Source organism: Haliotis rubra, unplaced genomic scaffold, assembly GCF_003918875.1.
Source record: "Haliotis rubra isolate DU_JTF1 unplaced genomic scaffold, ASM391887v1 Scf523, whole genome shotgun sequence".
NCBI classification, from domain to species: domain Eukaryota; kingdom Metazoa; phylum Mollusca; class Gastropoda; order Lepetellida; family Haliotidae; genus Haliotis; species Haliotis rubra.
The window spans coordinates 625,150-650,000 of NW_025767217.1; the positions used below are offsets into that span (position 1 = coordinate 625,150).

At 37.1% G+C, this 24,851-nt stretch overlaps 2 protein-coding genes across 5 annotated transcripts in view; one reads left to right on the forward strand and one right to left on the reverse strand.

Moving 5' to 3' along the window:
• Positions 1 to 1,725: 1,725 nt before the first annotated feature.
• LOC124252751 (repressor of RNA polymerase III transcription MAF1 homolog) lies at positions 1,726 to 12,722 on the reverse strand. The gene is made up of 7 exons (XM_046686402.1): positions 12,095 to 12,722; positions 10,779 to 10,925; positions 6,589 to 6,748; positions 5,536 to 5,660; positions 4,654 to 4,773; positions 3,974 to 4,051; positions 1,726 to 3,324 (listed from the first exon to the last, which is right to left on the reverse strand). The coding sequence occupies exons 1-7, from the start codon at positions 12,175 to 12,177 to the stop codon at positions 3,306 to 3,308; spliced, it is 732 nt and encodes a 243-aa protein (XP_046542358.1). The 5' UTR covers positions 12,178 to 12,722; the 3' UTR covers positions 1,726 to 3,305.
• Positions 12,723 to 16,680: 3,958 nt separating this feature from the next.
• LOC124252752 (ranBP-type and C3HC4-type zinc finger-containing protein 1-like) overlaps positions 16,681 to 24,851 on the forward strand; it is a 47,246-nt gene continuing 39,075 nt past the window's right edge. For 2 of the 4 annotated variants that reach the window (XM_046686403.1, XM_046686404.1), the window contains exon 1: positions 22,257 to 23,751. In XM_046686403.1, the coding sequence (XP_046542359.1) occupies positions 23,404 to 23,751 (348 nt within the window). In that variant the 5' untranslated portion in view covers positions 22,257 to 23,403. Of the gene's footprint in view, positions 16,795 to 22,256; positions 23,752 to 24,851 lie in introns of those variants that run through there. The other 2 variants (XM_046686406.1, XM_046686405.1) reach the window with 2 other exon arrangements.

A 24,851-nucleotide genomic window follows, 5' to 3' on the forward strand; every position in this document is an offset into this window, starting at 1 on the left:
ATGTGAGTTTGCTCATAATAACTGCAGAGTAAGATATGGATTAATCACACACAAAAAAAAACCCAAGGAAGATGGTAGTGTGTTTTCACCAAATTTAATAAGGCAAGAATACTTACAACATGTCAGTAAAAGAAATGATAGATAAGAGTACAAAAAAGCATTTGTACAGCTATTATTGATAAAAACATAACAAGGTGACCAGCAATACATGATTAAAAATGAATTCACCCTACACAAGTATATACAGACAGAACAATGTTCAGTACCAATCTACAGGTCTGTCCTTGTAGAACAGACACTCTTTGTCATAGACCATGTATCAAATACCAGAAACACATACCAGATGAATACCATGGGTTGAAGTAGTTTATCTACATTATCTTAAGGTGACGGAGTGAGTGAGTGAGGAAGATGGGTTTTAATGCCTGTATCTCAGTTACATCCCAGCAAGTCAATAAGTAAGTTTAGTCTTACACCACACTCAGCAATATAACAGCTATATGGCAGTGGTCTGTAAATAATCAAGTCTAGATCAGACAATCCAGTGATCAACAGTATGAGCATTGATCAAGCTTATTGTGTGAGGACTGACTGAGTTTGTTTTTTACGCCGCTTTTAGCAATATTCCAGCAACATCACGGCGGGGGACACCAGAAATGGGCTTCGCACATTGTACCCATGTGGGGATTCGAACCCGGGTCTTCGGCGTGACGAGCCAACGCTTTAACCACTAGGCTACCCCACCGCCCTATTGTGTGAGGAAAGCCTGTACTGATGCAGATATTGGACATTTACCACTAAAAGCTTATGAGCAGGGTTGTGGTGTTGAGAAACCTAGAGTCCTCGGGACAAACTGGGATTCGAACCCATAACCTTAGGTTAACTAAACAACAACCTGTGTCACCTAGCTATAACCCATAACCCCACAGGCAATGATTTGACGAAGCAGTGATTTAATCAATGGATACTGTGTAAATGCTCAAGTATTGTATAATGGTAATCAACAGGACTGTTGGTTACTCACCAAACACAGTGCTAAACTTCAAACGAGCTACTTATTTTAAATTGGAGATACATTCAAAAACATCTGTGGTTTTGGTATTTGAAACATGGCCATTTCTTTATGTACAACCAAATTATATCCTCCCTCATGTTAACACCACATTGAGTCAATATATATAAATATATATCCCATACAAGATTGTCAAGTATATTCAACTCAACTGAATACTTTTCTGGTGTTACAATAAACAAAACAAACGAATATGACATGCAACTATCAGGCTGTGTGATATCAAAACTGATGATATTAGCGATATGCATATGAGAAGGGCTGATACAGGATGCAGTCATGATGAGGGTTATAATGAATAACATCATGTGATAAAGATTACATCACGTGATAAAGATTACATCGTGTGATAAAGATCAACATCACAGTTTCTCGGGAATCTCCTCCATTACCATCGCTACACAGGCATGCCCTACATTAGGTACACATACCAGCAGACTACAGCAATGTACCTCATGTATGAAACATGTCCATCATCATCATCATCATCATCATCATCATCATCATCATCTCATGACGCGAATCCAGTTGTGACAACCAACCAATCATGTTCCTCTCCGGTTGGCCATTAGTGACAATCCCCATTTCATTGTAATACTGTTGCTTCGGGGTATTGACACTTCAATTCAGATTATATTTCACAAATTCCATCGCAAGCCTTTCATAACTCCTATTTCCAGTGTGAATTTTGTTTTGATTTTCCTGTAATCACGAATTAATGATGACCAACTGCAAGCATGAATTTTCCACCGTTGTCACCAATTGTTGTCGTTGTCATTGAGATCACATTATCCAATCTCTCCAGAAAAAATCACATGTATGTCTTATTTGCTAATGCAAAGATTCGGAGCGATTTCTAGAACAAAATGTTCTTTTTGCTGGTTTTCATAATCTTCACTAACACAACTGCAGTTACCTCCCTTGGTTAAATCAGTCTGTACCTGTCCTCCATTAGGACATACTGCAACAGATATGCTGCCTTTTTGTTTAGCTACCATTGCAGAGGTGGGTTAACCAAAGATGAATGTTTTCTTCAATGGTGCAAAATCAAGATGGCAATTGTTATACACACACATATCTACCGCACAACATTTGCTTTGCAAACAATAAACTTGATAAGCAGCAAGAAAATCCTTTGTTGCCACATATCAAACTTGGCTGCATATTTCCTTTTCCATTCACGAATGTGCACATCAAAAGCAAGTTGCTTATTGAAAGTCTAGTCCCCATCTTTCAGCATGGAAAAAGCCAGGTCATCAGTTCCTGCCTTGCTACTCGGTAGCCAATAGCCACTGTAATGATAGTGCACCATTCTGTCCCACAAACCTCCGTCAAAACATGGTCCTGTGTACAAATACTCTTCCTGATGTCTTTGATCAATGTTGAGTGGGAACAAATACTGGGTATATAGAACTAAACATACTAGAAATACCTTCTATAGCCTTTTCAGAAAGTAACACTAACACAAAAAACTAATCTATAACAGAAGGCATGTATCATAATTTAAAAAGTCATTTTCTCTGATTTTATTGGTAAAGATAAACCCAAATTGTTCAAAATTCTGGCTAAACCTTTAACAAGTTTAAAATCAATACTTTCATTCTATGATATTTCAGTGGACTAGGTCATGGTCCTATATAATATTACACTATACTTATGATGGAATGATTCAACTTTCTTAACAATCGAACATAAAATACATACAGCTTACTTTAGGAACAAGGTTGAATTGAAAATCAACATGATCAAACACTAAATCAAAAATAGACTAAATGAAATTAAAACAATGATAGAAAAGGAAGCATAGATCAGTTGTGAGAGGTAAATGAAAGTAAAATGAAAAGTAACATATTAATTAATCATGATCAATTGTTGTCATGACAACTAGAACCATTATTTCTTACTAGCAACTGTTACAAAAAATCATTTTAGTTGTGAACCACCCTAAAACATATATTCTGGGTTCAACGTGTTCAATACATAGTAATGTTTGTGAGACAAAGGGAAATAAAATATTAGATCACCAAGGATCGCTCAGGATGTGGACGAATCATCTTCAATCCGGTTTTCTATGTTGAGTATTATATGCACTCAAGGAAAGAGAAAGTGGCAAACCGTCTATACCCAAAGCATCAAATAATGCTGTCAGAGAAGTAGCGACAGTACTTCAAAGCTTATGCAAAAGTTCTTGAAAAGACAACAGAATTCAAAACAGATGCTCTGCAGACGTTGTTTACATCCCAATATCATCCCTGAAAACAAAGAAACACAGTATAAATACAGAGGAAAATATTCCTTATATCATAGTGATTAACTAGACCTGCTCAGAGGCAGGTATTAAGGCCCAGGTTTGCAGTGAGTGAGTGAGTGGTTGGGTGGTTGAGTGGTTGAGTGGTTGAGTGGTTGAGTGAGTGAGTGAGTGAGTGAGTGAGTGAGTGAGTGAGTGAGAGAGAGAGAGAGAGAGAGAGAGAGTGAGAGAGAGAGAGAGAAAACGAAAAGCTGAAAGGGTCTCACACAGTGCACCCATGTGAAGAATCTAACCTCTGCCCTCTATGTGTGAACACTTTAATTACTAGGCTACTCAACTGCCAATTTGATTCAGATAAGACAATAAATCTCTAAGTATTCATGGATAGTAAAGATGGTTTAATACTGAGCCCATTTCATCAAAGCAGCTTTAGTAGGCTAAAACTGACTGACTAAGACTAAGACTAATACTGACACCATAAGCATCAATCTACACAACTGAGATATGATGACATGTACAATCCAAGTCATCGAGGATGACCACCCTTCCCTTTTTAAAGACCTCAAGCATTTCTTCCAGAAAATTAATATGAACTCAGATCTTCATGTGTAGCTTTGTGTACTGAAGACTACCAAGTAACCATGGTAACCTACTCTGTCATCATGGTGTCATCTGTCAAGTCCATGCTGACATCGGTGCCAATACCAGAGTCTCCATAGGGAACAGAGGCGCTGAAACAGTAACACACATGCATTTCAACTACCCATAAGCTGAATCATCTTTAAATGCTGTTTAACTCTGCACTCATAAACATCATTAACATTCCAGCTGAATGACGGCACAATACACAATCAAGTCTGGACCAAACAGTCCAGGTATTTACATCATGACAAACAATTCAGGCCAATGTTCATCGGCAAAGTCACTGAGCCTTAACATCCAATCTTCTCTTGTGGGTTTTAAAAAGTTGAAGTTGGCCATCAAACCTACAGGGCAAGTATGTCAAATAAGTCATTCGAAATTGTGTACAGGTATATAACTTAAATCTAGGGGTAGTAAATATTCCTGTTGTCTGTAAATCATGTTACATCATATGATCAAAACATTTTTCTTTTTAAAATAGCGTGTTCATAGGAAGACAGATAAAAGGGAGACAACTAGTAAAATGGATTATCTCCCTTTGTCCTAAATTTCATCACTACATCTTGTTGCCTTATGCTCTCATGGCATTCAGCATGCAAAGTTTGCTTTCATTATTCTCCTACCATATGCAAAACATTGTACTATGAAAGACTTTATTCTCTGCCCTCTCCATGTCAAGAAAAATGTTCACCTGGTAGCTCTACATGTGAAGAACACAATCCTCTTCATCTTTCTGTTGTAGAAGAAATAATTGAAAGACCATATACAGCCCTCTTCTCCATATGGATCGGATGCTAGGTCTGGGTTGTAGCTGCACAGACATGAAAGTGATGTATTAGCACAATAAATCTTATACCATTGTCAGTACTTCACATGCTTGAATATACTACTTTCCTCCATCAAGCATGAAACCTACAGCCAGTTTTGACATGCAAGAACATTTTACTAACACTGTATCTCTTGCTGGAAAGTACCTGTTGCTCGACTCACCATTAAAAATATAATAGTGACATCATCACATAGTTTATGATCCATAAGCATCTTCCTCAAATTATTTGCAGGAGAAAAATATGACTTTATTCAGACAAACCTTAAAATTGTGTTCATACATTGTCTCATGCCTTGTGTAAATAGAAAATGAGTGAGTATGGTTTTACGTCACTTTTAGCACTGACTGAGTTTGGTTTTACGCCGCTTTTAGCAATATTCCAGCAACATCACGGCGGGGGACACCAGAAATGGGCTTCACTCACTGTACCCATGTGGGAATTCGAACCCAGGTCTTCGGCGTGACGAGCCAACGCTTTAACCACTAGACTACCCCAGAGCCCCTCACTTTTAGCAGTATTCCAGCAATATCATGGCGGGGAACACCAGAAATGGGCTTTACACACTGTACCCATGTGGGAAATCGAACCTGGGTTTCAGCATGATGAGTGAACGCTTGAACCACTAGGCTACCCCACCACCCCGATTTGTACAAGACCTTTAAGCTAATATTGTGAATATTAGCTACATGTCATAAACTGGCAGTTTCTTGTCATCGATTTGTAATTTTCAGTGGCTAAGTTACCTGTAGACATCACAGTCCTGCAAGTTTATTTCCTCCTCAATAGCTGCCCATAAGTGAGGTTTTAGAGCACCAAATGTGTCTCCCGCAGAGGCAAACAGCTGACTGTCAATGCCGTTCACGACAAACTGTAACAAGAAATTAATGTCATTTCACCATTTCTAGATAATAGGGAGATGAAATCTTAAAAATGTTCCACCTTCCTTTTCATAACGTTCCCTAACATTCATAATACCCCTTTTCATTTTGAAACACACAAATGTATTTCAAGAATCATATTGTTCTCTATAAACATCTCCACATGTTCAGCATTTATCAAGTGTATGTCATGTTTTCAAGTGGTTTCGTGTAAAAACAACATGGATTTATATAGACTTGCTCTGAGGTTGATATTCAAACTTAAGATTGAAGCTGTAAAACTTCCCCCAAATTATTTTTTTATAATTGCCTGTTCATGTTAATACGACAGTAAGTGTTGTTATTGATTTGCATTGACTAAAATTTCACTGATAAGAGAAACAATCAACAAAAAGATGCTGTATGGCTTAGCTGCACTGAATTCAGTATTGAATGGAAAGTGAAAATAGCCCTGAATAAAAAACCCAGGGACTTTTAAGAAAATACAAACTTTGACCAAGATCATCTTTTTCAACAAATCATCTGCCAAAGGTACAGAATGAAATCCTGAATAAATCCCATATATAGTAATGGTGGTACAGAAATATGATTGATGACTTTGCCCTTCAGGTACCAGAACTGTGACGCAACTATAAAATTACCAGATTTACTTCATGACCTTGCCATCAGCACTAAAATACAAGAAATTTCTCTTTCTAGAGTCCACTGTATATATATAATCAGGGAATGAGTTAATATTATTCAACACTGGACTCTATATCCCAGCACCTATAAACAATCACAATCGTGTTGGATATCTGGGAATCAAAATATCATCCAGGTTGCCAATTGTTCCAGGGTATTTATTACAATGGAATCGAGAGTAGGTACCCTGGACCAATGAGGATGATATCTGAGTTCTAAGAACATGGACAGTACCTGTGGACTCGGTTCCCGACTGAACTCATCACTCTTGGCATTGCTGAAGTCGTAGTCTGGGTTGAAGGAAGCATTCAGCGTGGAGATGAGGTAAAACAATGTCTTTGTGGATATTGTGTCACAGAGATAACTCTCGCCCTCATAGCTGTGACTGAATTGTCTGAAATAACATCATGCACTGTTACCACTGGACACCAGGCCTGCAACGAATACACTATGTGGCGAATATGATACATATCATGAATATTGGGTAATGAATACGAATAATTTTTCACGAATACAATATTGTAGTTAAGTTATTTATGCACAATATTGACGCCCATGTTGACAGTGTTAATTTGTCACAGCAATAACCAGTGATCTCCTGACACTAAAAATTTGGTATGTAATAGTTAATCCACAGTACCATGTGCGGCCTTGGCAAACTCACATGACTTGCGCTACTGCAAGGCTAGTACATATTCCATTCTTGCATATCTCACTTTCCAAAAGTACACAAGGGTTCAAGTAAGAAAAAAATCGTAAATATTCGTTAATATTCGGTTCTGGTTACCACGAATAACGAATTGAATTCATGAGGGGCTACGGTTCGATTAAACGAATATGCGAGTGAATCGTTACAGCCTTACTGGACACTTGAGTGACACTTGTGCTAGAGAACTGAGAGGTTCCAGTCAGGACATTAACTATCAGGGCTCGATTTAAGAGATGTTAACCTACTTGCACCAGGTGCAACCTGAGATAAAAACCTAGTTGCACCAGCCAAATTCCAGCTGTACTGCTCTTATTGCAATATGTTATGAAAGAAATATGCTATTGAATTATTCAAAGTTTAGAAGAAAAATGAGCTGACATAATTATGCTTATAATGTTAGATTTATTGTTGATTTATTTCTCAAAAATTGACCTGGTGCAAGTTACTAGTTAGACAAATAACTAGGTTGCACTTTGTAACATTGGGTTGCATCAGTGCAAGTAACAAAGCACTAAATCGTGCCCTGACTATGTTAATAGTTTTTAAAACTTAACATGTAAATCAATTGTCCTTGTCATAACCCTAATTTTTAATTTCATTATTAAGGGGTGTCTGGATTCAAATATTACAACAGAAGATCACAAGAACACAGAAGACAACATAATATTGAACACTTCTAAGAAGTTTGTAACTCTATTAATGTATGAAATCTTTGGGTCTAATTAATTGTTTTATGAATAAACAAAAAGCAGAAAACAACCACCCAAATACAGCTATTTTTAGTCAATAAACTTTGTTTGCGTGTATGATCATAATGTCAAATTTTATGTACGAATAGCAGAACATTTAAGACCTTCTGTTTTGTCAACTTCCATAATAAATTCTGGTACATTATTTACAGATCCCAAATGTGAGTCGGACACGGCTGATGAAACATGAGTTATAAACTAGCCACACAGCATGTGGAGATTATGTTTAGCAACACCTGGTTGTGCCTCAGGCAAACAACACAATCCTTTGCCTGAAGCAAACAACATTTATGGACACACATGACCTGTTGACCAAAGCTGCAGGGAATTTTATCATGGTTTGGTAAATTCAAAACAATTTGAATTAAAGAACAAACGATTGCAATTGTAACCTTTTCAGGGGTGGAAATAACCCATTGCCCGACGCCCGAGTCCAGTGTTTTTTTCTGTCGGGCAAACAAATTTGTATATCACACTGTACCGGTGTCCAGTTGATATTCCAATGTTAATTATGTTGTTTACTTACAAATTAACAAGAAAACGGCCGGTATAGTGGAAAAATGATCAGGGCAAGTGATTTTACATGTGCAACTGTACCGGAGTACACTAGCAATTTGAAAGTTATTTCCACCCCTGCTTTTATGATTACAGTATTTATAACCAGTGTTTACAAACAAAGAAGAACCATAAAATATGTCCTTGTCAAACCCTCACATTTTTCAAAACTTATGACTTAGAGATCACTAATGATATATCTTGCAGAAGGCATCCTAAGTCAGTCATTTCTGTCTTGTCCATTTGATGTTCAACATAAATTTATGTTTAACATTATTTTATCTGCAGCCAAAAGCCTCAGACCTGGTCAGGATTCAATTACATGAAACATATAAACCTCAGTAAACTATAACATGTCATCTTTGGGATTACACATTCTTAGTAAATTACAGATTAAAGTACTTTTGTTGGGTTGAATCCCATCCAGAATTCAACCCACACCCTCAGCGCCAGGCACCTAATCACCAGCACACAAAGTCAGCCGCCTAACCCGCTGAGCCACTGCGACTTCCACAAAAATGGAAGTCGGATAGCTGGTACTGAGTGGTAGTCTACACTGCGGACTATGTGTACCCCTCTGATAAGTGTTAATTGGCACAGCTCCCACAGCCAAAAGCTATGATTACACAACTAAGAAAGTGTAATCCCAAATATTACATGTTACATTTGACCACTTTCTAAATGGCATTGTGTAATCACACAATTAACCCTGTTTATAATTAACATACTTACAATGAACCGATGGTTAAAACAAACAGCCCACATGCTGTACATTAGAGGTGTGACGATACAGAAATTTCACGATACGATACGTATCGCGATATCATGGAACAATACAATTCGATACAATGCATATCATGATATGCTATCTTTAGTTATTTTCTTTAAAAAAGTGTATTTTGATAACAAGAAACAGTGTAAATTTTGACATAACTGTCAATTTCTGCTGAAAATTCACAATTTTAAGGTCAACGATACATATCATGCTACGGAAAAAAGTATTGATATATTTATTGTCAGAAAAAGTATCACGATTATCGATACTACAATATATCGTCACAACTCAACTGTACATATTAGCCGAAATGCTTATCATGAACTATGGTTACCATGGTCATAATGGACTGGAATCAGTGGTCCCTTTGAGTTTGTTATAACTGTAGTTTACTTTAATTCTAATAGAGGACAGTGCTGTAACTGCCAGACATTTTACTGTCACATATCACTGAAAACAAACATCGCCATCAGGGCTACAGATAAGGGGCGCACAGGCGTAATGTACGCCTCAAAATCAATTAAGTACGACATAATATAAGATTTCAAGCGTATCGTGTACGCACATAAATACCTTTGTATGTCTAACATTTAATTTCCGTGAGTATCCTGCAAATGGAAATCTATTTCGGATAAATACTTGTCAAGTTTCTTTTGCGAAACACGATTTGACACGTGAGGAAACCCCGACAGTAGGAATCACTTGCGTTGCCATGCAACGATATGCATCACTATTTTTCGATTGGCTAAAAACTACACTGTTCCTATTTATATCCAGTCGGACCTGACATTTCGAGCATCACACGATTGCTCAGTTATTTCTCACGCGTCTTCAAATACAAATACATGGTTGGAAATAGTGATCGAGAATCGTCCAGGCAAACCACATCACCAATTCGCTCACACAAAAACATGTCAGTACTCCTTCAAAATTCTCAGTACACCTCCACTTGCAATATGATGTGTAGGTACACTCGCACCCCCAAAAGTTATCTGGAGCCCTGGCCATACTGTATTGGATGTCCTTAAGTAAATAATGTTGTGAGGATTTACTGGCATAATTCAGTACAGATGGTAATAAATGTGTCCATTGAATATCTATGATCCTGTTTTTCTTCTTGCTTTGCTAGTTGCATGAACATCGGTGAAACATCACATAAATTATTAAAGACAACTTTATGATAAAGACATTGTTTATTGTATAACTCCAGGGGCGACGGGGTAGCCTAGTGGTTAAAGCGTTGGCTCGTCACGCCGAAGACCCGGGTTCGATTCCCCACATGGGTACAATGTGTGAAGCCCATTTCTGGTGTCCCCCGCCGTGATATTGCTGGAATATTGCTTAAAGCGGCGTAAAAATAAACTCAGTCAGTCAGTCAGTATAACTCCACACTCAGCAATATTCCAGGTATATGAAGCTGGTCTGTAAATAATACACCCTGGACCAGACAATCCAGTGACTGACATCATGAGCATTGATCTACACAACTTGGATATGATGACACGTGTCAATCAACATGATCAAGTCAGCAAGTCTTACCACCAGATCCTGTTAGCCTCTTACGACAAGCATGGGTTGATGAAAACCAATTCTAACCTTGATTTTTTATAAAGAATTTGAGTACATGTATTGATACCTGACAGGGCTGTGTGACAGAGTGCTCTGTGGAGGAGACAAGGCCTGGAGCCCGCCTGTTGCATTTCCTCCTTCATTTGCTTCACTTGACAAGAGCTTGAACAAACGTTTGTCATTCCCTGCCATCTTACAGGAATAACTCTCGATCCTGTAACAAAACCATTTAACATCATCGTACCTAAAAGCCTACATACATCACAAGACAAACACACAAGACCAACTGATTACTACTATCATTACAACTGATTAGATTCGTTGTTATATTGATATTTCAACCAAAGTCAGCAATTAATAGAAAAATGATAGTCCATCTGGGTCATTTGATCACCCCTCATGATCAGCATAGGGAGATTGGTACCTATTTCAATCCATGAACATATGACTTGAGTTTGCTTTCAAATAGATGATCATAATATTGGTAAGGCTGACTACATCATCCTAAACGAATGTGTGTCATTACATTTTTTTCAACCTGATCATGTTGATAATTATCAAAATTATCCTGCTCCACAGGAAACCTGAAACATTGATGGATCATCACGACGATCATGCATACCATCACTTTAGATCATGCAGTTTACATAGTTATAATCCATTGCCACCTTGCAAAGCTGTGTCAGTGTCAGAAATGGTCATACTACACCACTGATAAATAAAACAGAAATTGAAAAATGTACACTTAATTATAAACATGATAAATACAGCTAAGCATTGTGTATAAACATTGGGCTCCAAACATTGAAATATTGCTGACAGTTGAACAAGCTAAAAAAAACAACCCAACATCATCATGATCATGACGTGATCAACACGAACTGGTAAATCGGACTGATATTTCAATCAGGGGAGTACTGCACTTTACCGGGCGCACTTTTTCAGATTAATTAGCGCTGCTGTGTTTTCATAACCCTAACCCTAAGGATCGTAAAGGGTGCCTATCCCTAAGGATAGCAAAGGGTGCCTAACCCTAACCCTAAGGATCGTAAAGGGAGCAGCGAGGGCTGCGCCCGGTAAAGTGCATTCTAGCCTCGGTAAGAGTTCCTCCCGTTCCCCCATCCCAAATAATAAGTATAAATATTCTAGAATTATAAACAAAACTTAACACAACAATTACTAGAGAACTCACAAAATGATTAAAAGTCCAAAATTTAAGTTAGGGCTAGGTTTAGAGTTTGGTTTACAGTTGGGGGAACGGAAGGAACTCTTTCCTAGCCTCAATCAGCTTTCATAGTGTCACATCTGTGTATATCATTGTTGTAAAATATAATGTGTGGAGTGATGAGACATGTTTATTTATAACGATGACCTTGACCTTACCTGCCATCAATTCTGCAATTCTCAAGCTCAATTGCAAGAGCAGAATTGACCGCTTCAAATCTTGAATTTTCCAACAACTTCATGGCTGTCAAGTTAATAGCAAATCCAATCTCCGAAGGCAACTGTTTTCGAGTGCTGGTCTAAATTTACCAACAAAAATCAGTTCTTTCAATTTCGTATTATTGTGAAATCCCAAAGGACGATTACAAACAAATCTCTTCCTGTTTAACAACACAAGTGACAGGGCGTAGTGAGTAATAAGTTCGTTATACTAAAACACGGCGGTAGTGGAGAAAGTTTGTGCTTGCTTCTGTCAAGGACAACTTGTTCTGTTGTTGAATCTTCGACGAATTTCATGTCCTTTTCCTCAAGAGTGTAGAGAACAGCCATGGAAAAATCAGCTGTCAAACCACAGACGTGAAGACCTCCGTTTCGCTCCCCAAATTACCTTTGTCGACAATTTTGAAGGACTCCGAGAAGGTTGTTTACACTGACAGTCCTATAGACTGTACAATTAACACAGGTAATCCGCCAATCAACACTGAATTCGTCTTGTTCTGCAAAATAAACAACCTAGTTGCTAAATATACTTCTTCAAAGTCGTTTTGGATTTAGAACATATCCCACAATGCACAGCGTTAAAATATTTGCGCATGCGCATACCGCCCAAATCGCCTTTGGTTTGTTTTTGCAAATGACGATAAAACGAACAGTGATTCAAAAGTTGCATTGGGGATTGAAAACAATGAATTATGCATGCTAAATATATTGAAATAATATCAAGTGCTGACGACTAAAGTCGCATTTTCGCTTTTCCCTGACATGTTAACATGTTTCCGAAAATTCATTGATATAAAAAAACCTGTTACTATTTTTTCCAAATAGCACAATAGTACAGCTGTTATGAAAAAACAAAAACAAACTTCAAACAGCTCTTCTCCTATTGTTTTGACATGTGTTTTTATGACAAGGGTGCTAAAATATGTGCTAATTAACCAGAGTTGTAACAGCTATCAACATGGATTACCTAATGAGCTACCTGTCAAAAGGTGTGTCACCAACATTTACGGAAAGGTAATTAAAGTCATTCAAGTGTGACACAGACTTTGTGCACCTGTCTTATGTTTGAACTGGAACTGACAAAATGTTGAATTTAGTTTCTTGTCTTCTATAAAGAACGTAGTGCGAATAATGATCAACATTTTGGCTAAACCAACAAAGAAAAAACCCCCGGGTAAATGCTTAATTTAATAACTCATGATGATAATAAAGAAGGCAATATCCATGATAATACTCATTATCCGACCTAAGAAGAATGGCGGATACGCTATTTCGAGTGGATAATTATCCAAGGTCTTGACGAAAAAGCAAACATCGATGTTCTTTTTTCGTTTCTGTTTTTGTCACCTGTTTAAGTGATTTTTGTCACTTCCATTCTAAAGAGCAACAGTTGTCCCTCTCCAAAATAATATATACTGACATTGAATTGTTTAAGATTTCAAAGTGACAAACAGAAATATAGTTATATCAAAAACAGAAACTCTCTTTGAAGAATATCAGAAATATACATATAATTCATAATTAAATAAAAATATTATGTACATAGGCATAAATACACAAACACACATATACATGTACGCCTTCATATATAAGAACACTTATATACATAAACCTTCATATAAGCAAACGCACGGACGCACACACACACACACACACTCACACACGCAGAGGCAGTTCACGCCAATATATATACCTGCAATACACTAACTAATGTGGCATTGTATACTATTCACACTTTGCTAAGGATCAAATCATGGATTCAACAGAAAACTATGATGTGGGGTCAAATTTGGTTTAATATCTAAGCTTATGGTAAGCATGGATCCTATAGGTTTCAGTATGTCATTTCATCTTGTGGATCCCATACCTGCTGCGGTTATGGCCCGGGAAAGCGAAATCTGGACCAAACCTCCTTAATTTAGGTGTAGCTTTCGCGGGAACGGTCAAGCTACAGTGAACACTGAATTTAGCGTTCCTGGGACGCTCAATACACAAGAAAAACAAAGAAATGTGAGTCGTCGTCTGATACCGTAGTCATGGTAGAAAGGTAACTCTAACCTGCGCATTTGCCATTTTTATATAGAAAACTACAGAGAGCTCTTTATATAGGGCATTTCAATCTCAGTTAATCTCCGTTAACAGGTTTCAAAACTAAAATATTTAATCTTTAATTACCTTAATTGTTTGTTCCAGAGGTACATATTTGCGTAAATTACGCAAACATTTATGTGAAAACCCAATTACTTTCAAGTCTATTGCCTACATGTACGCTTGAATTTTTGTAAATACTCAATACATTTTGATCTAACATGCGTACTGTAACATTCAGCAAACCTAGTAGAATTTGAAGTAAGCAGACCCATGGGCTACATATGGAGGTTACTGAGGATATATAGAATAACTGAGGTATATTGTGAGGTTCTGTTTCAGCACATGAACTTGACAACTTGCAGTCTTTCTTATCTTTCCTCATATTACAGATCAAATATAAATAACACACACGTTAACCAACATTTAAACTTTATTCTATTTTCACAAATAATGGAAAATGGCAATGTTTGAGTGAGGTGGGTATAATTTATTTGGTTACTCAAAGGAGTGAGTGAGCGAGTTATAACGCCACATCGGCAATATTTCAGCCATATCGTGACGAGAACATTTGATATTGAAATGAAATATATGTATATTATAAAAAACCTGCCGACGAAGGACAGTAAAACAACTAGAATATCACAGATATGTATGTAAAACTAGTAATTAAATCTAAAACGTTTTAACTATAGGGGAAAAACAATACAGTATAAAAATGGGCTATAAATCGCCAATAACTGAAGGTAGATCACCATACCAGGGACCATGGGGACTTACATTACTTTTGCTACCTGCATGGACCCTAGTTGGATTTATACCATCCCTTCAGCCATTGGCGACAGAAGAGAAATCTAGCCATAAATTAAAACCACACATATTCTAAGATTAAAAACGTGGCAAGCCTAACTTTACTCTAAATGTGTTGGGACTTACGTACCCTCTCAGGAGGACAATAGGTTACTCAAGGGAAAATTGGGATACCCAATTGAGATGAACACAATCGACTATACATAACTCAATGACCCAAAAAGTTATCTGTAGCTCTGTTGATCTTTGTTAGACAATGTCACATGTAAAAGAGCCCGACTTATTCATTTACTATGATTATACTTGTACGTTTAAGTAAAGTTGTGAATTATTGTGACCCTTATCAAAGTATGAGTAGTATATATCGACCTACAGTAAGGAAAGATGCATTAAAAATTGCAGCTAACGTACCTTCTTTGGCGGAGCATATTTAAGTCCTTAACTTCAGAAGAAAGTGAAATAACAACTTTGTTGTTTATATGAATTCGATGAGGAATTACTGATATCTAAAATATGGAAACATGGCATTGTATTTACAAAACAGAGCGAGGGAGAGTGAAAAAAACTTGATAATTTCTCCTGTCTCTGTACATAGTTTTACTTGATTTTTAAAATTTGAAACTGTACAACTTTTCAAACCCCAACCTCAATGCCTCCCATTTTCGTGCTTTCAACCCCCGAACTCTCCCTGCGTCTCCGCACCACGTGGGTTCGAATCACCGTTTGGACAATAATTTAAAAAGAAAAATATCTAGAATTTTGCAATCCTATATTGTTTTGTTCCGATTAACATATATACTCATGCCAATAATGGTTGTCACCCCCTTCCCCACCCCACCCCCACCCCCACTCACACCCCTCTCCAATTAAAAAAATTGAAGGGGTGACAACCATTATTGGCATGAGTATATTTCAAATTTGAACGAAATCGGTGAAGATTTTAGAAGCTTCTACCGCTACACTATTATTTAGAATACACTATATAATTAGTGATTTATGATTGCAAAAATCTAGATTTTGATTTAAAAAAATATATTGTCCAAACATTGATTCGAACCCTAGTGACCCTAATACATGTAACTTATCCACCAAACCCACAATAATGCAGACCATCAAGTGTCTTGAGGAAACAATGAAACACCGTGACGTCATACCACCTGTCGTTTTTTCTCATCGAGTGCCGTAGGAAGGGATATCTATTTTCTCAAGTGACGTTATCAGGTTATACTAATTCGTGCTACGACAGATAAATTAGAGTAATATAAAAAACACCGTGTAGGGTATTTAAACACCAACGTCTGTGCGATAGCTTATCCAAAATGTACTGAAGAAATGACGCTTAGTAGAAAGTACATTATATTGTAATCAGTGAACTTACAATTAAGAGTTATTTAGAGCGCAGAAAATATTATGACAAGTGCGTAGTATAAAAATATAATTGATGTCCATATAAATAATATAACGAGAAGATTATCAAATAAACATTGTTCCCTGTGTTTTTTAAAACATCTTGATCTAGATTAGAAGTTGTTGTGATGGACAACGATATCTGTCAATAATCAAGAACGATTTGCGTGCCTCCAAGGGCAGATAACTCCGATCGCCTAACCTCTATCACCAAACAAACCCGGAAGTTGTACAACGCTGCATGTCAACGAGACATTACAAGCGTTCTATTTTCAGTTGGCAATTTCTAACGAAGTTTCCAGGAAGAGTAAGCTGAAACGTACCGCCTCGCACTAGTATGGGTTATATTTTTACCTATTTCTTGCATGTCACGAGGCAGAAGTAAAGATTAGAGTGGCCATTTGGACTTCATAAGTAACTAAACCCTTCAGTAAACTTTAAAGACCTGCACCCATTTGTATGGCCGTGGACGTGAGTCATACCCAACAAAACCTCCAATCTATGTAAGTTTCGGGTTTTCCCAATAGACTGTCATTCTATATATTGGTGAAAAAAATGTTGACACAGGTGACTTGCCACGTTATGCAGCAGATGTGTAGGCGGGTATTCTTAGTAACCGTTAGTGTTTTATTTTTATTTTGCTTAGTGTAATTTGTGTAATATACAATATAGATCTGTATAATGCCACTCAAGGAAACCATCTTTGGGATTGATTAGTTATACTTAAAATTATTGTAATTTTCAGTTTTTATTTTGCTGGAGTCAAATGTCAGGAAATACTGTTGATGATTCGATTAACTTTTGGGCTCCAACTTTTTTACATCCTTATTGTCATTACCAAATACGAAAACAGTCTTCATTTGCAATGACAGTAAGCCAGTGTCCTAGAAAAGTTAACAGATCTTATGTTGTGTCAGTCATGTTCTAATTAGCCCAGACTTTTTTCAGCTGCTTTAGCGGGTATTCTGTCAGGTTAGATTTGTAGTTCAGCAGCTCATGCTTGTCATAACAGGCAACCCACAGCTCTGGATGATTATTCTCTCTGATTTGCTCTGATTGTCTGGTCCAGACCACCATCATAGCCTATGGCTTGAGTATTGCTGAGTATTGCATTTCACAAACAAAAAGGCAATTTTTTAAATTTGTGCAAAGGTAATGTAATCCTTCCTTGTAACATTTCTTCTAGACTAAGGCTTAGTCTCTGAATATATATAATTTTGATAGTAACAAACAAGCCCATTTATATTGAAAAGGAGCCCTAGGGAGACCAGAGATTGAAATCTAGACTTGCTTTATTTAGGGCTTTAGCACTGCAGAGAGGGCTTGGCGGTAGGGAAATTAATGTGGTTCAGGGACTGTGAGACAGACTACATTTCTTCTGTTGTCATTGTTTGTAAACTGGAAGCTACACTGCCATTGCAAAACAAACTGAATTTGAAGAGGAATAAATGAAAACTGTATAATCAGGATTTGCACATTTGTGTTGACAATAATGTTACAGTATTGTTTTGAAATAGATCCAGGTTGAATTCCTTACGTTTGTTTCATGATGTACTCAGCAATATTCCATCTATATGATGGGAGTAGGTAAATAATCAAGCCTGGACCAGACAATCCAGTGATTGACATGAACATCCATCCATGCAATAAGGATACGATGACATGTATCTACCAGTACCAATTCAGCAAGTCTATCCCGTTAGTTGCCATGGGTTACTGAAGATCAATTGTATCTCGGATCTCCACATGTTGTGTAGATAGAGGATGAGTTATCTTTTTGAATGATTCCCAATTTGTGTTTTGTGTTTCTCTTGTGGACAGTTAAAATATTTTCTATTCCCTGAAAATCACCATTGATGTCAATCTCTTTTACCTTTTTGTAAATGTGTTTCCATTGAAAATATTTGCAATGCAACGTAATAGATACCCGTGAAGATTAGGGGTAGAATTGGTCTTCAGTAACCCATGCTTGTCGTAAGAGACGGCTAATGGGATCGGGTTTTCAGTCTCGCTGACTTGTTTGACACATGTCATCATGTCCCAGTTGTGTAGATGTTGATGATGTTTGCCACTGGATTGGCTGGTCCAGACTGGATTATTTGCTGGCCACCGCCATATAGCTGGAATATTGCTGAATGTGGCGTTAAACAACAACTAATACAATGTAATAGACATGTCTGCAAAGTAGGCTAACAGGATTATGCACTGATGAGTATAAAAGAATATTTTGCGTAATTATCAAAATCTTGAGAGAATGGTGAATAGAATTGGAGCTGACATTTTAAGTAAGCAAACATACTCCTTGATCTGGTGCCCATTTTCGATATAGGGACGGTGGGGTAGCCTAGTGGTTAAAGCGTCCTCTTCACACTGAAGACCAGGGTTCGATTCCCCACATGGGTACAATGTGTGAAGCCCATTTCTGGTGTCCCCTCGCTGTGATATTGCTGGAATATTGCCAAAAGCAGTGTAAAACCATACTCACTCACCCCATTTTCAGTATAGATCTGCAGACTTTATCAGAGTTGTGTCCCCTAGGCGTGCCATTAACATGTGATTATACAGGTGCGAATCCTAGATAAGCAATAATTATGTATCGTGGTTTGTAAGCACCATACCAATGGTCGTGGTTTCAAAGCAAATCATTTTTGCAGACTCCTGAAAATAAAACCTTATATCTAATATTATCAAGTAGTCAAAAGTAACAATCAGTAAGATGCAAGTGTGCCAGTACCTAAAAGTTTTTACTCTGGATCTTTCTAGGGTGAGTTAGTGAGTGAGTTTCAGTTTTACGCCGCTTTTAGCAATATTCCAGCTATATCACGGCGGGGACACCAGAAATGGGCTTGACATATTGTACCCATGTGGGGAATCGAACCCAGATCTTCGGCATGACGAACTAACCACTGTAATATCATCTTTCTAGGTATTATGATGTAATGTATTATCAGGATCAGTATGTTTCAGACCTTCTCTGACCTTTACGCTAATATATTCTCAGAGTGTTATAACAATGCTTTATTTTCCAAAATCTCAACACAGCATAACTGAAATATTTGACAGAAATGTTTATCTGATCTCATATAGGTCATGTCTTCCCAAAATATTCTAAAAAATTGCCGAAAACTGCAAAAACAAATGTACTGGTGATGCTGACTTAGTGATGTAGAGTGACTTCAACTTGCTGTTGTTAACGCATTGTGATCCTGTCTTGGTGATGTTATCTGGTGAGGCCCAAAAAACCCTATATGTCCGTTTCCTATTACATGCTTTTTAAGAATAGGATAGGTGGGTCAATTTTATCTTTTTTAAATTTATATTTTTTAGTAGCATTAGGTGGGCCCCTGAGAATGTCTTCAAGGACACTATATCATGTCGTCAAAATGCCTTGTGACGAAACACTGAAAGATTTCTATATTAAATCATTATCCATGTTATTTATTTGCATTTTTTGTCAGTGAGAGCCCATTATGCCAATTCAATGCTATCCATTTTAGCCCTATGTACACTGAAAAACAGTGGGGTGGGGTTGGGGTGGGGGGTTTGAGGTGAGGATAGGGTCGGGTAAAATTAGCATTTTGTTTTGTTGAAACTTGATACAGAATTATATGATTAGATTCAAGAAATGGATGTCATCTGTGCCAATAACATTTGTTATTATCATAATGACATGACTTGGAATTTTAACACCATTTACTACCGATTTAGGACTGATCATCGACCTCTGACAAAGTCTAAATAATTCCTGATTTCTTGTCAACATACTGATATGTACATTAAATAAATATAATCATTAATAATAAATAAATAAAATCAATTGATAAAATATGAAATAAACATTGAACAGTTAAATAATTGATTGCATTGAAATTAGATATGGCCCTGTTCATGTTGTCATGTATTAGGTCATAGGTCATAGGTCACTAAGAAGTTGAGTGTTTTATCTACATACCAAAGTACATAACTCTGTCACGGCCGTTTTGTGCTCGGGTGATATAACCATACCTAGTGATTAGTTATCATGTACAAGTTCAGGTTTGTTGTGTAACATCCAAGAATGTCTGAGTTTAAGTTTAATGTTGGATCAGCAATTTTTCATCACTGTAACATCTTAGGTCAACACTTTGATTCCATGTGGAATGAAACCTGTTATTTTCATCTTGGAAGTTATTTTTCACAATCAAGGTAAGATTTCAGTGTTTCTATTTTTGATTTGCAGGTTTCTTGTTTTCACTGGTATTTTCAAAACTTGCAGCACCTATGAAGATCTACTTAAATTTGATCTACAGCAACCCATGCTTGTTGGAAGAGGCGACTTACATGATCAGGTGTTCAGGCTTTAGGAATGTTCTCCAAGTATCATAGTGACATTTAAATCCAGTCAACACTCCCTGACTTTTATCTTTATACAATCCCCTTGTAGCGCCTTGAGCAGGCATATCTGTCTGGATTGTGCGCATTATAAATGCACATTTATTTATTATTATAATGTAGGAAAATTAATAAAAATATAAAATTTAAAACAAAATAATGATTTTGTCCCAGTTTGCCCATTAAGACCACATAATTTCAAATCCCAGATAATATCTGATGGATGACATAGGGGTCAGCAATTCAGATGTCTCCTCTTTAACGATGGCTTTTTCTTGATGGCTTTCTATGTCTCCATAGCGGTACTATGGCAGTGACACACTAATCAGTTGTAATGAGGACAAAATATAGATCTTAATTGTGATTGGTTGAAATAAGTATTATTACACAGAGATATTAATTCATCAGTTGTGTGGACAAAGAGCAAGTGTAGACGATATAGACAAGAAGCTTTAGTCAGTTCCTGTATGAAGGGTGATAGCATCGTAAAAATATTATGATATCTATCACCAACATTGTTCATTTCACACATTTTTATCATGCACTTGAGTGTTATTCCATCTTCCTGTTTGAACTGGCATGTGGTGATACGATGTTTGAAAGTAGAGTAATTTAGAAGCTAAAAGGAAAGAAATAGTAATAAACATGTCTACTTATTGTAAATTTTTATGGTCCAATATGTTGAACATTTAGATGAATTTGCAAGAGTTCTCTTTCATGGTTTCCATTTTATATTATGTAGTTTGTGTGATAAGGTTGCCTTTTCAGGAACATGATATGAAGCTCTGTGCCAACCAAACATGTCTCAGGTCAGTTTAATCTAAAATATTTTGAATAAAAGCCGGCCATTGCAAAAATTCTACCAATGGTGTTTGCATCCTGTTTCTTCAGCATGGACCCCATTTAAGGCATTACAAAAAAATGAATTGAGAGGACTTGCTATGCCTATGCAGCTTTTAAACTCATAGGCCCTAGACTACAACCTGTGAAAGTTCAATAATTTTTGCCCACATTGATTAGAAGTAATTAAGGGTTGAAATCACAGCCTATTTTCTGCCTCTATTTTGTGATAAATTAGACCTGACTAAAACTGACAGAAAATGTCAATACAGTAAACATGTTTCTTTTTGAAACAGAACTAGCAGTTAACTTAGAGGACAAGTGAAGGAATGTTTTCCTGAGTCGTTTGGAAAGTATTTGAAAGATCAGATTTCTAAGGCGGACGGTGATATTGAGAACAGTGATATCATGTTTACCTTTGTGGTTGTTACTATCGTAATGTTGTTTGTGGACGGGTATATCGAGTATATTTCGAGTGACGAGTGTTTATGAAACATCACTGACGATAGTAAAAATAAAAATAGTAATACCCAGGTAGCCTAGTAGTCTATATGGCCTCCAGTGAAGCATGTATTGCTGCCTTATTGTTAGGACGTTGCTGTGTGTGCAAGGCCATTCATACTCTTGCAACCATGTCAAACTAGGACACAGCTATCTGAGGGGATTTGCTATTGGTTTATGACGATGTGGAAATTCCATTTTGTTGTGCGTAGTATTTCTGTCTGCAGGTAGAGTTGTCACTTCCTGGATGGATTTCACTGACAATGTCTAATGTACGACTTGTGTTTTATGTCCCACATATGTAATATGTAGGATTGTGTCCATGGATATGTTGTTGTTGCCCTAACATGAAGGATTTAGCTACAGGAAGGATTATATCATTGGGCAACGTGTGATTTTCAAGCTGGGTGTTTGGAAGTCGATCTATGTGAATGGCTCCTTACTGAAGTGGCTGACACACGAGTATGTTTAAAGGAAAGCTACAGGAATTGTATGTGTGTCAAGGATTTCTCAAACTGTTCTGATATTGTCTCAAGACAAGTGAGTTGTAAGGAAAGTAATATCACCAGAGTATGTCTAAAGGAACGCTACAGGAATTGCATGTGTGTCAATGATTTCTCAAACTGATCTGATATTGTCTCTGTGTGAGTTGTAAGGAAGTATAATCAAGAATATCCTAAAGGAAAGCTACAGGAATTGTTTGTGACTGTGTCAAGGATTTCTCAGACGGATATATTGTCTCCGTGAAACTGAGTTGTAAGGAAAGTATAATCACCAGAATATCTCTAAAGAAAAGCCACAGGATATTTATGTGACTGTTTGAAGAATCTCACCAACCGATTTAATATTTTCTGAATGCAAGTGAGTTGTGAGGAAAGTAGTATTCTCATATGAATAATTTGAGTTGAAGAAAAGTGAATATAATGGAACCAAATATTTGATTGTGAAATTTTTGAGAAATTTCATTAGATGTTTCAGTTAATTGGTTCAAGGAATAATCAAGTGAAAAGTGAGTGGCAGTTATTTCTTCAAAATGTTAAATGTGCACATTACATCTTGAGACCTGTAGTTTGGTTTTGTTAACCTCCTGATTTCGAACTTCTAATGAATGTAAAACTGAGTAATTGTGCTGATTTGTTTTCAAATTGTAAAGTAAATAATATGATTATGCAAAACCAAACTTACTATATTTTGTGAAGTCATTTTTTTTGGTCAACAAGAAAACTGTAACTATGGCATTTTCACGGAGATCAGAGCCACCATTGCCGCCAGTACTTTTAAGAGAAGGTTCTGTAAGGAAACCAGAAGTATCGCAGCCAAGGAGCAGACGTCTGAGTCAGTATAGTGCTTCTACCGTTCTGGAAGCTCAAGCCAACTGCATCGCGTCCTGCGATTGTACTGTGAACCAGCCAATCACCGTCCCTGTAGATGCTAAGTGGGAAAACACAAAGTCGAATCAGGATGATGATGCTCGGCCAATGGTCAGTTCTGAGGATAATGTGGTGTATTTGTATCACAGTGACGACGATGGCTGTTATCACATCACTGTGTTGAAGAACCGTCCTGGAGCAGACGCGGAGGTATAATTTGGACTTCTGTTGATTTCTAGTTAAGAGATAAGCCTGCTGCATTCTCAGTGTAGAGTTTGCAACAAGAATTGATACCTGTTAATAGTCCTGGGTAAAAGAATCAATAATTGGAAATGTCGTTGATAGGAAAAATTACGTGTTCGAGAGGCAGTTAGATGTTTGAGCACTAAGGATAACAGTATATGGAAAAACAACCTCTTTATTATAGTCAGAGCGACGTTTCGGTGTAGGTTCTAACACCATCTCACACTGTCATCACTTGCTTGATAACGCAGTAAGAACCTACACCGAAATGTCGCTCTCACTGTAATAAAGAAGTTATGTACTTAAATTTTTCTGATAGAATGAAGTCTTAATTTAATCAATTCATGCACAAATTTTGGTTTTAATTCATGTGGTGCTTTTAATTTTTGTTCTGATATGTTTTGTTTAAATCCATGCATAAATATATCACCACTCACCAGTGATCTGATATGTATTCATTTCATTTTGACGTTTTTTTGGCCTTTCTGCTCAAAGTTACTACTCCAATATTGATCAATAATCAATCAATATGTGGTTTATGATTATCAGTCTCTAATGTCTGTATTCATAACCAACCCTACTTGTTAATGTCATTTGAAACTGTATGTCAATCCATGAGGGTTTGAATTGATAGGTATTGAATCATAGGCTTTGCCCCCAGAGTGCTTTTGAATGATATTTTTCTTTTGTGGTAGTCAACTGCGAGATCATGGGATATCTGTCAATTTCATTAGAAGCTATATGTGATAGCATGAAATCTAAACTAAGAGTGAGTGAGTGAGTATGGTTTTTGTTGCTTTTTGCAATATTCTGGCAATATCACCAGAAATGGGCTTCACGCACTGTACCAATGTGGAGACTCAAACCCAGGTCTTCAGCGTGATGAGTGAACAATTAACGTTTAGGCTACCCCACTGCCCCTAACATAGGTGGATCCAGAGGGGTGGGGTGCAGGAATCTTGCGCACCTTTTGCTACCCCATTGCCCCCTAAAATTTAAACTATTTTCAGGTAATGAAGATTTGTGAAGGACATCCTTCTGAATACATATTTTCGTTTGTGATAATG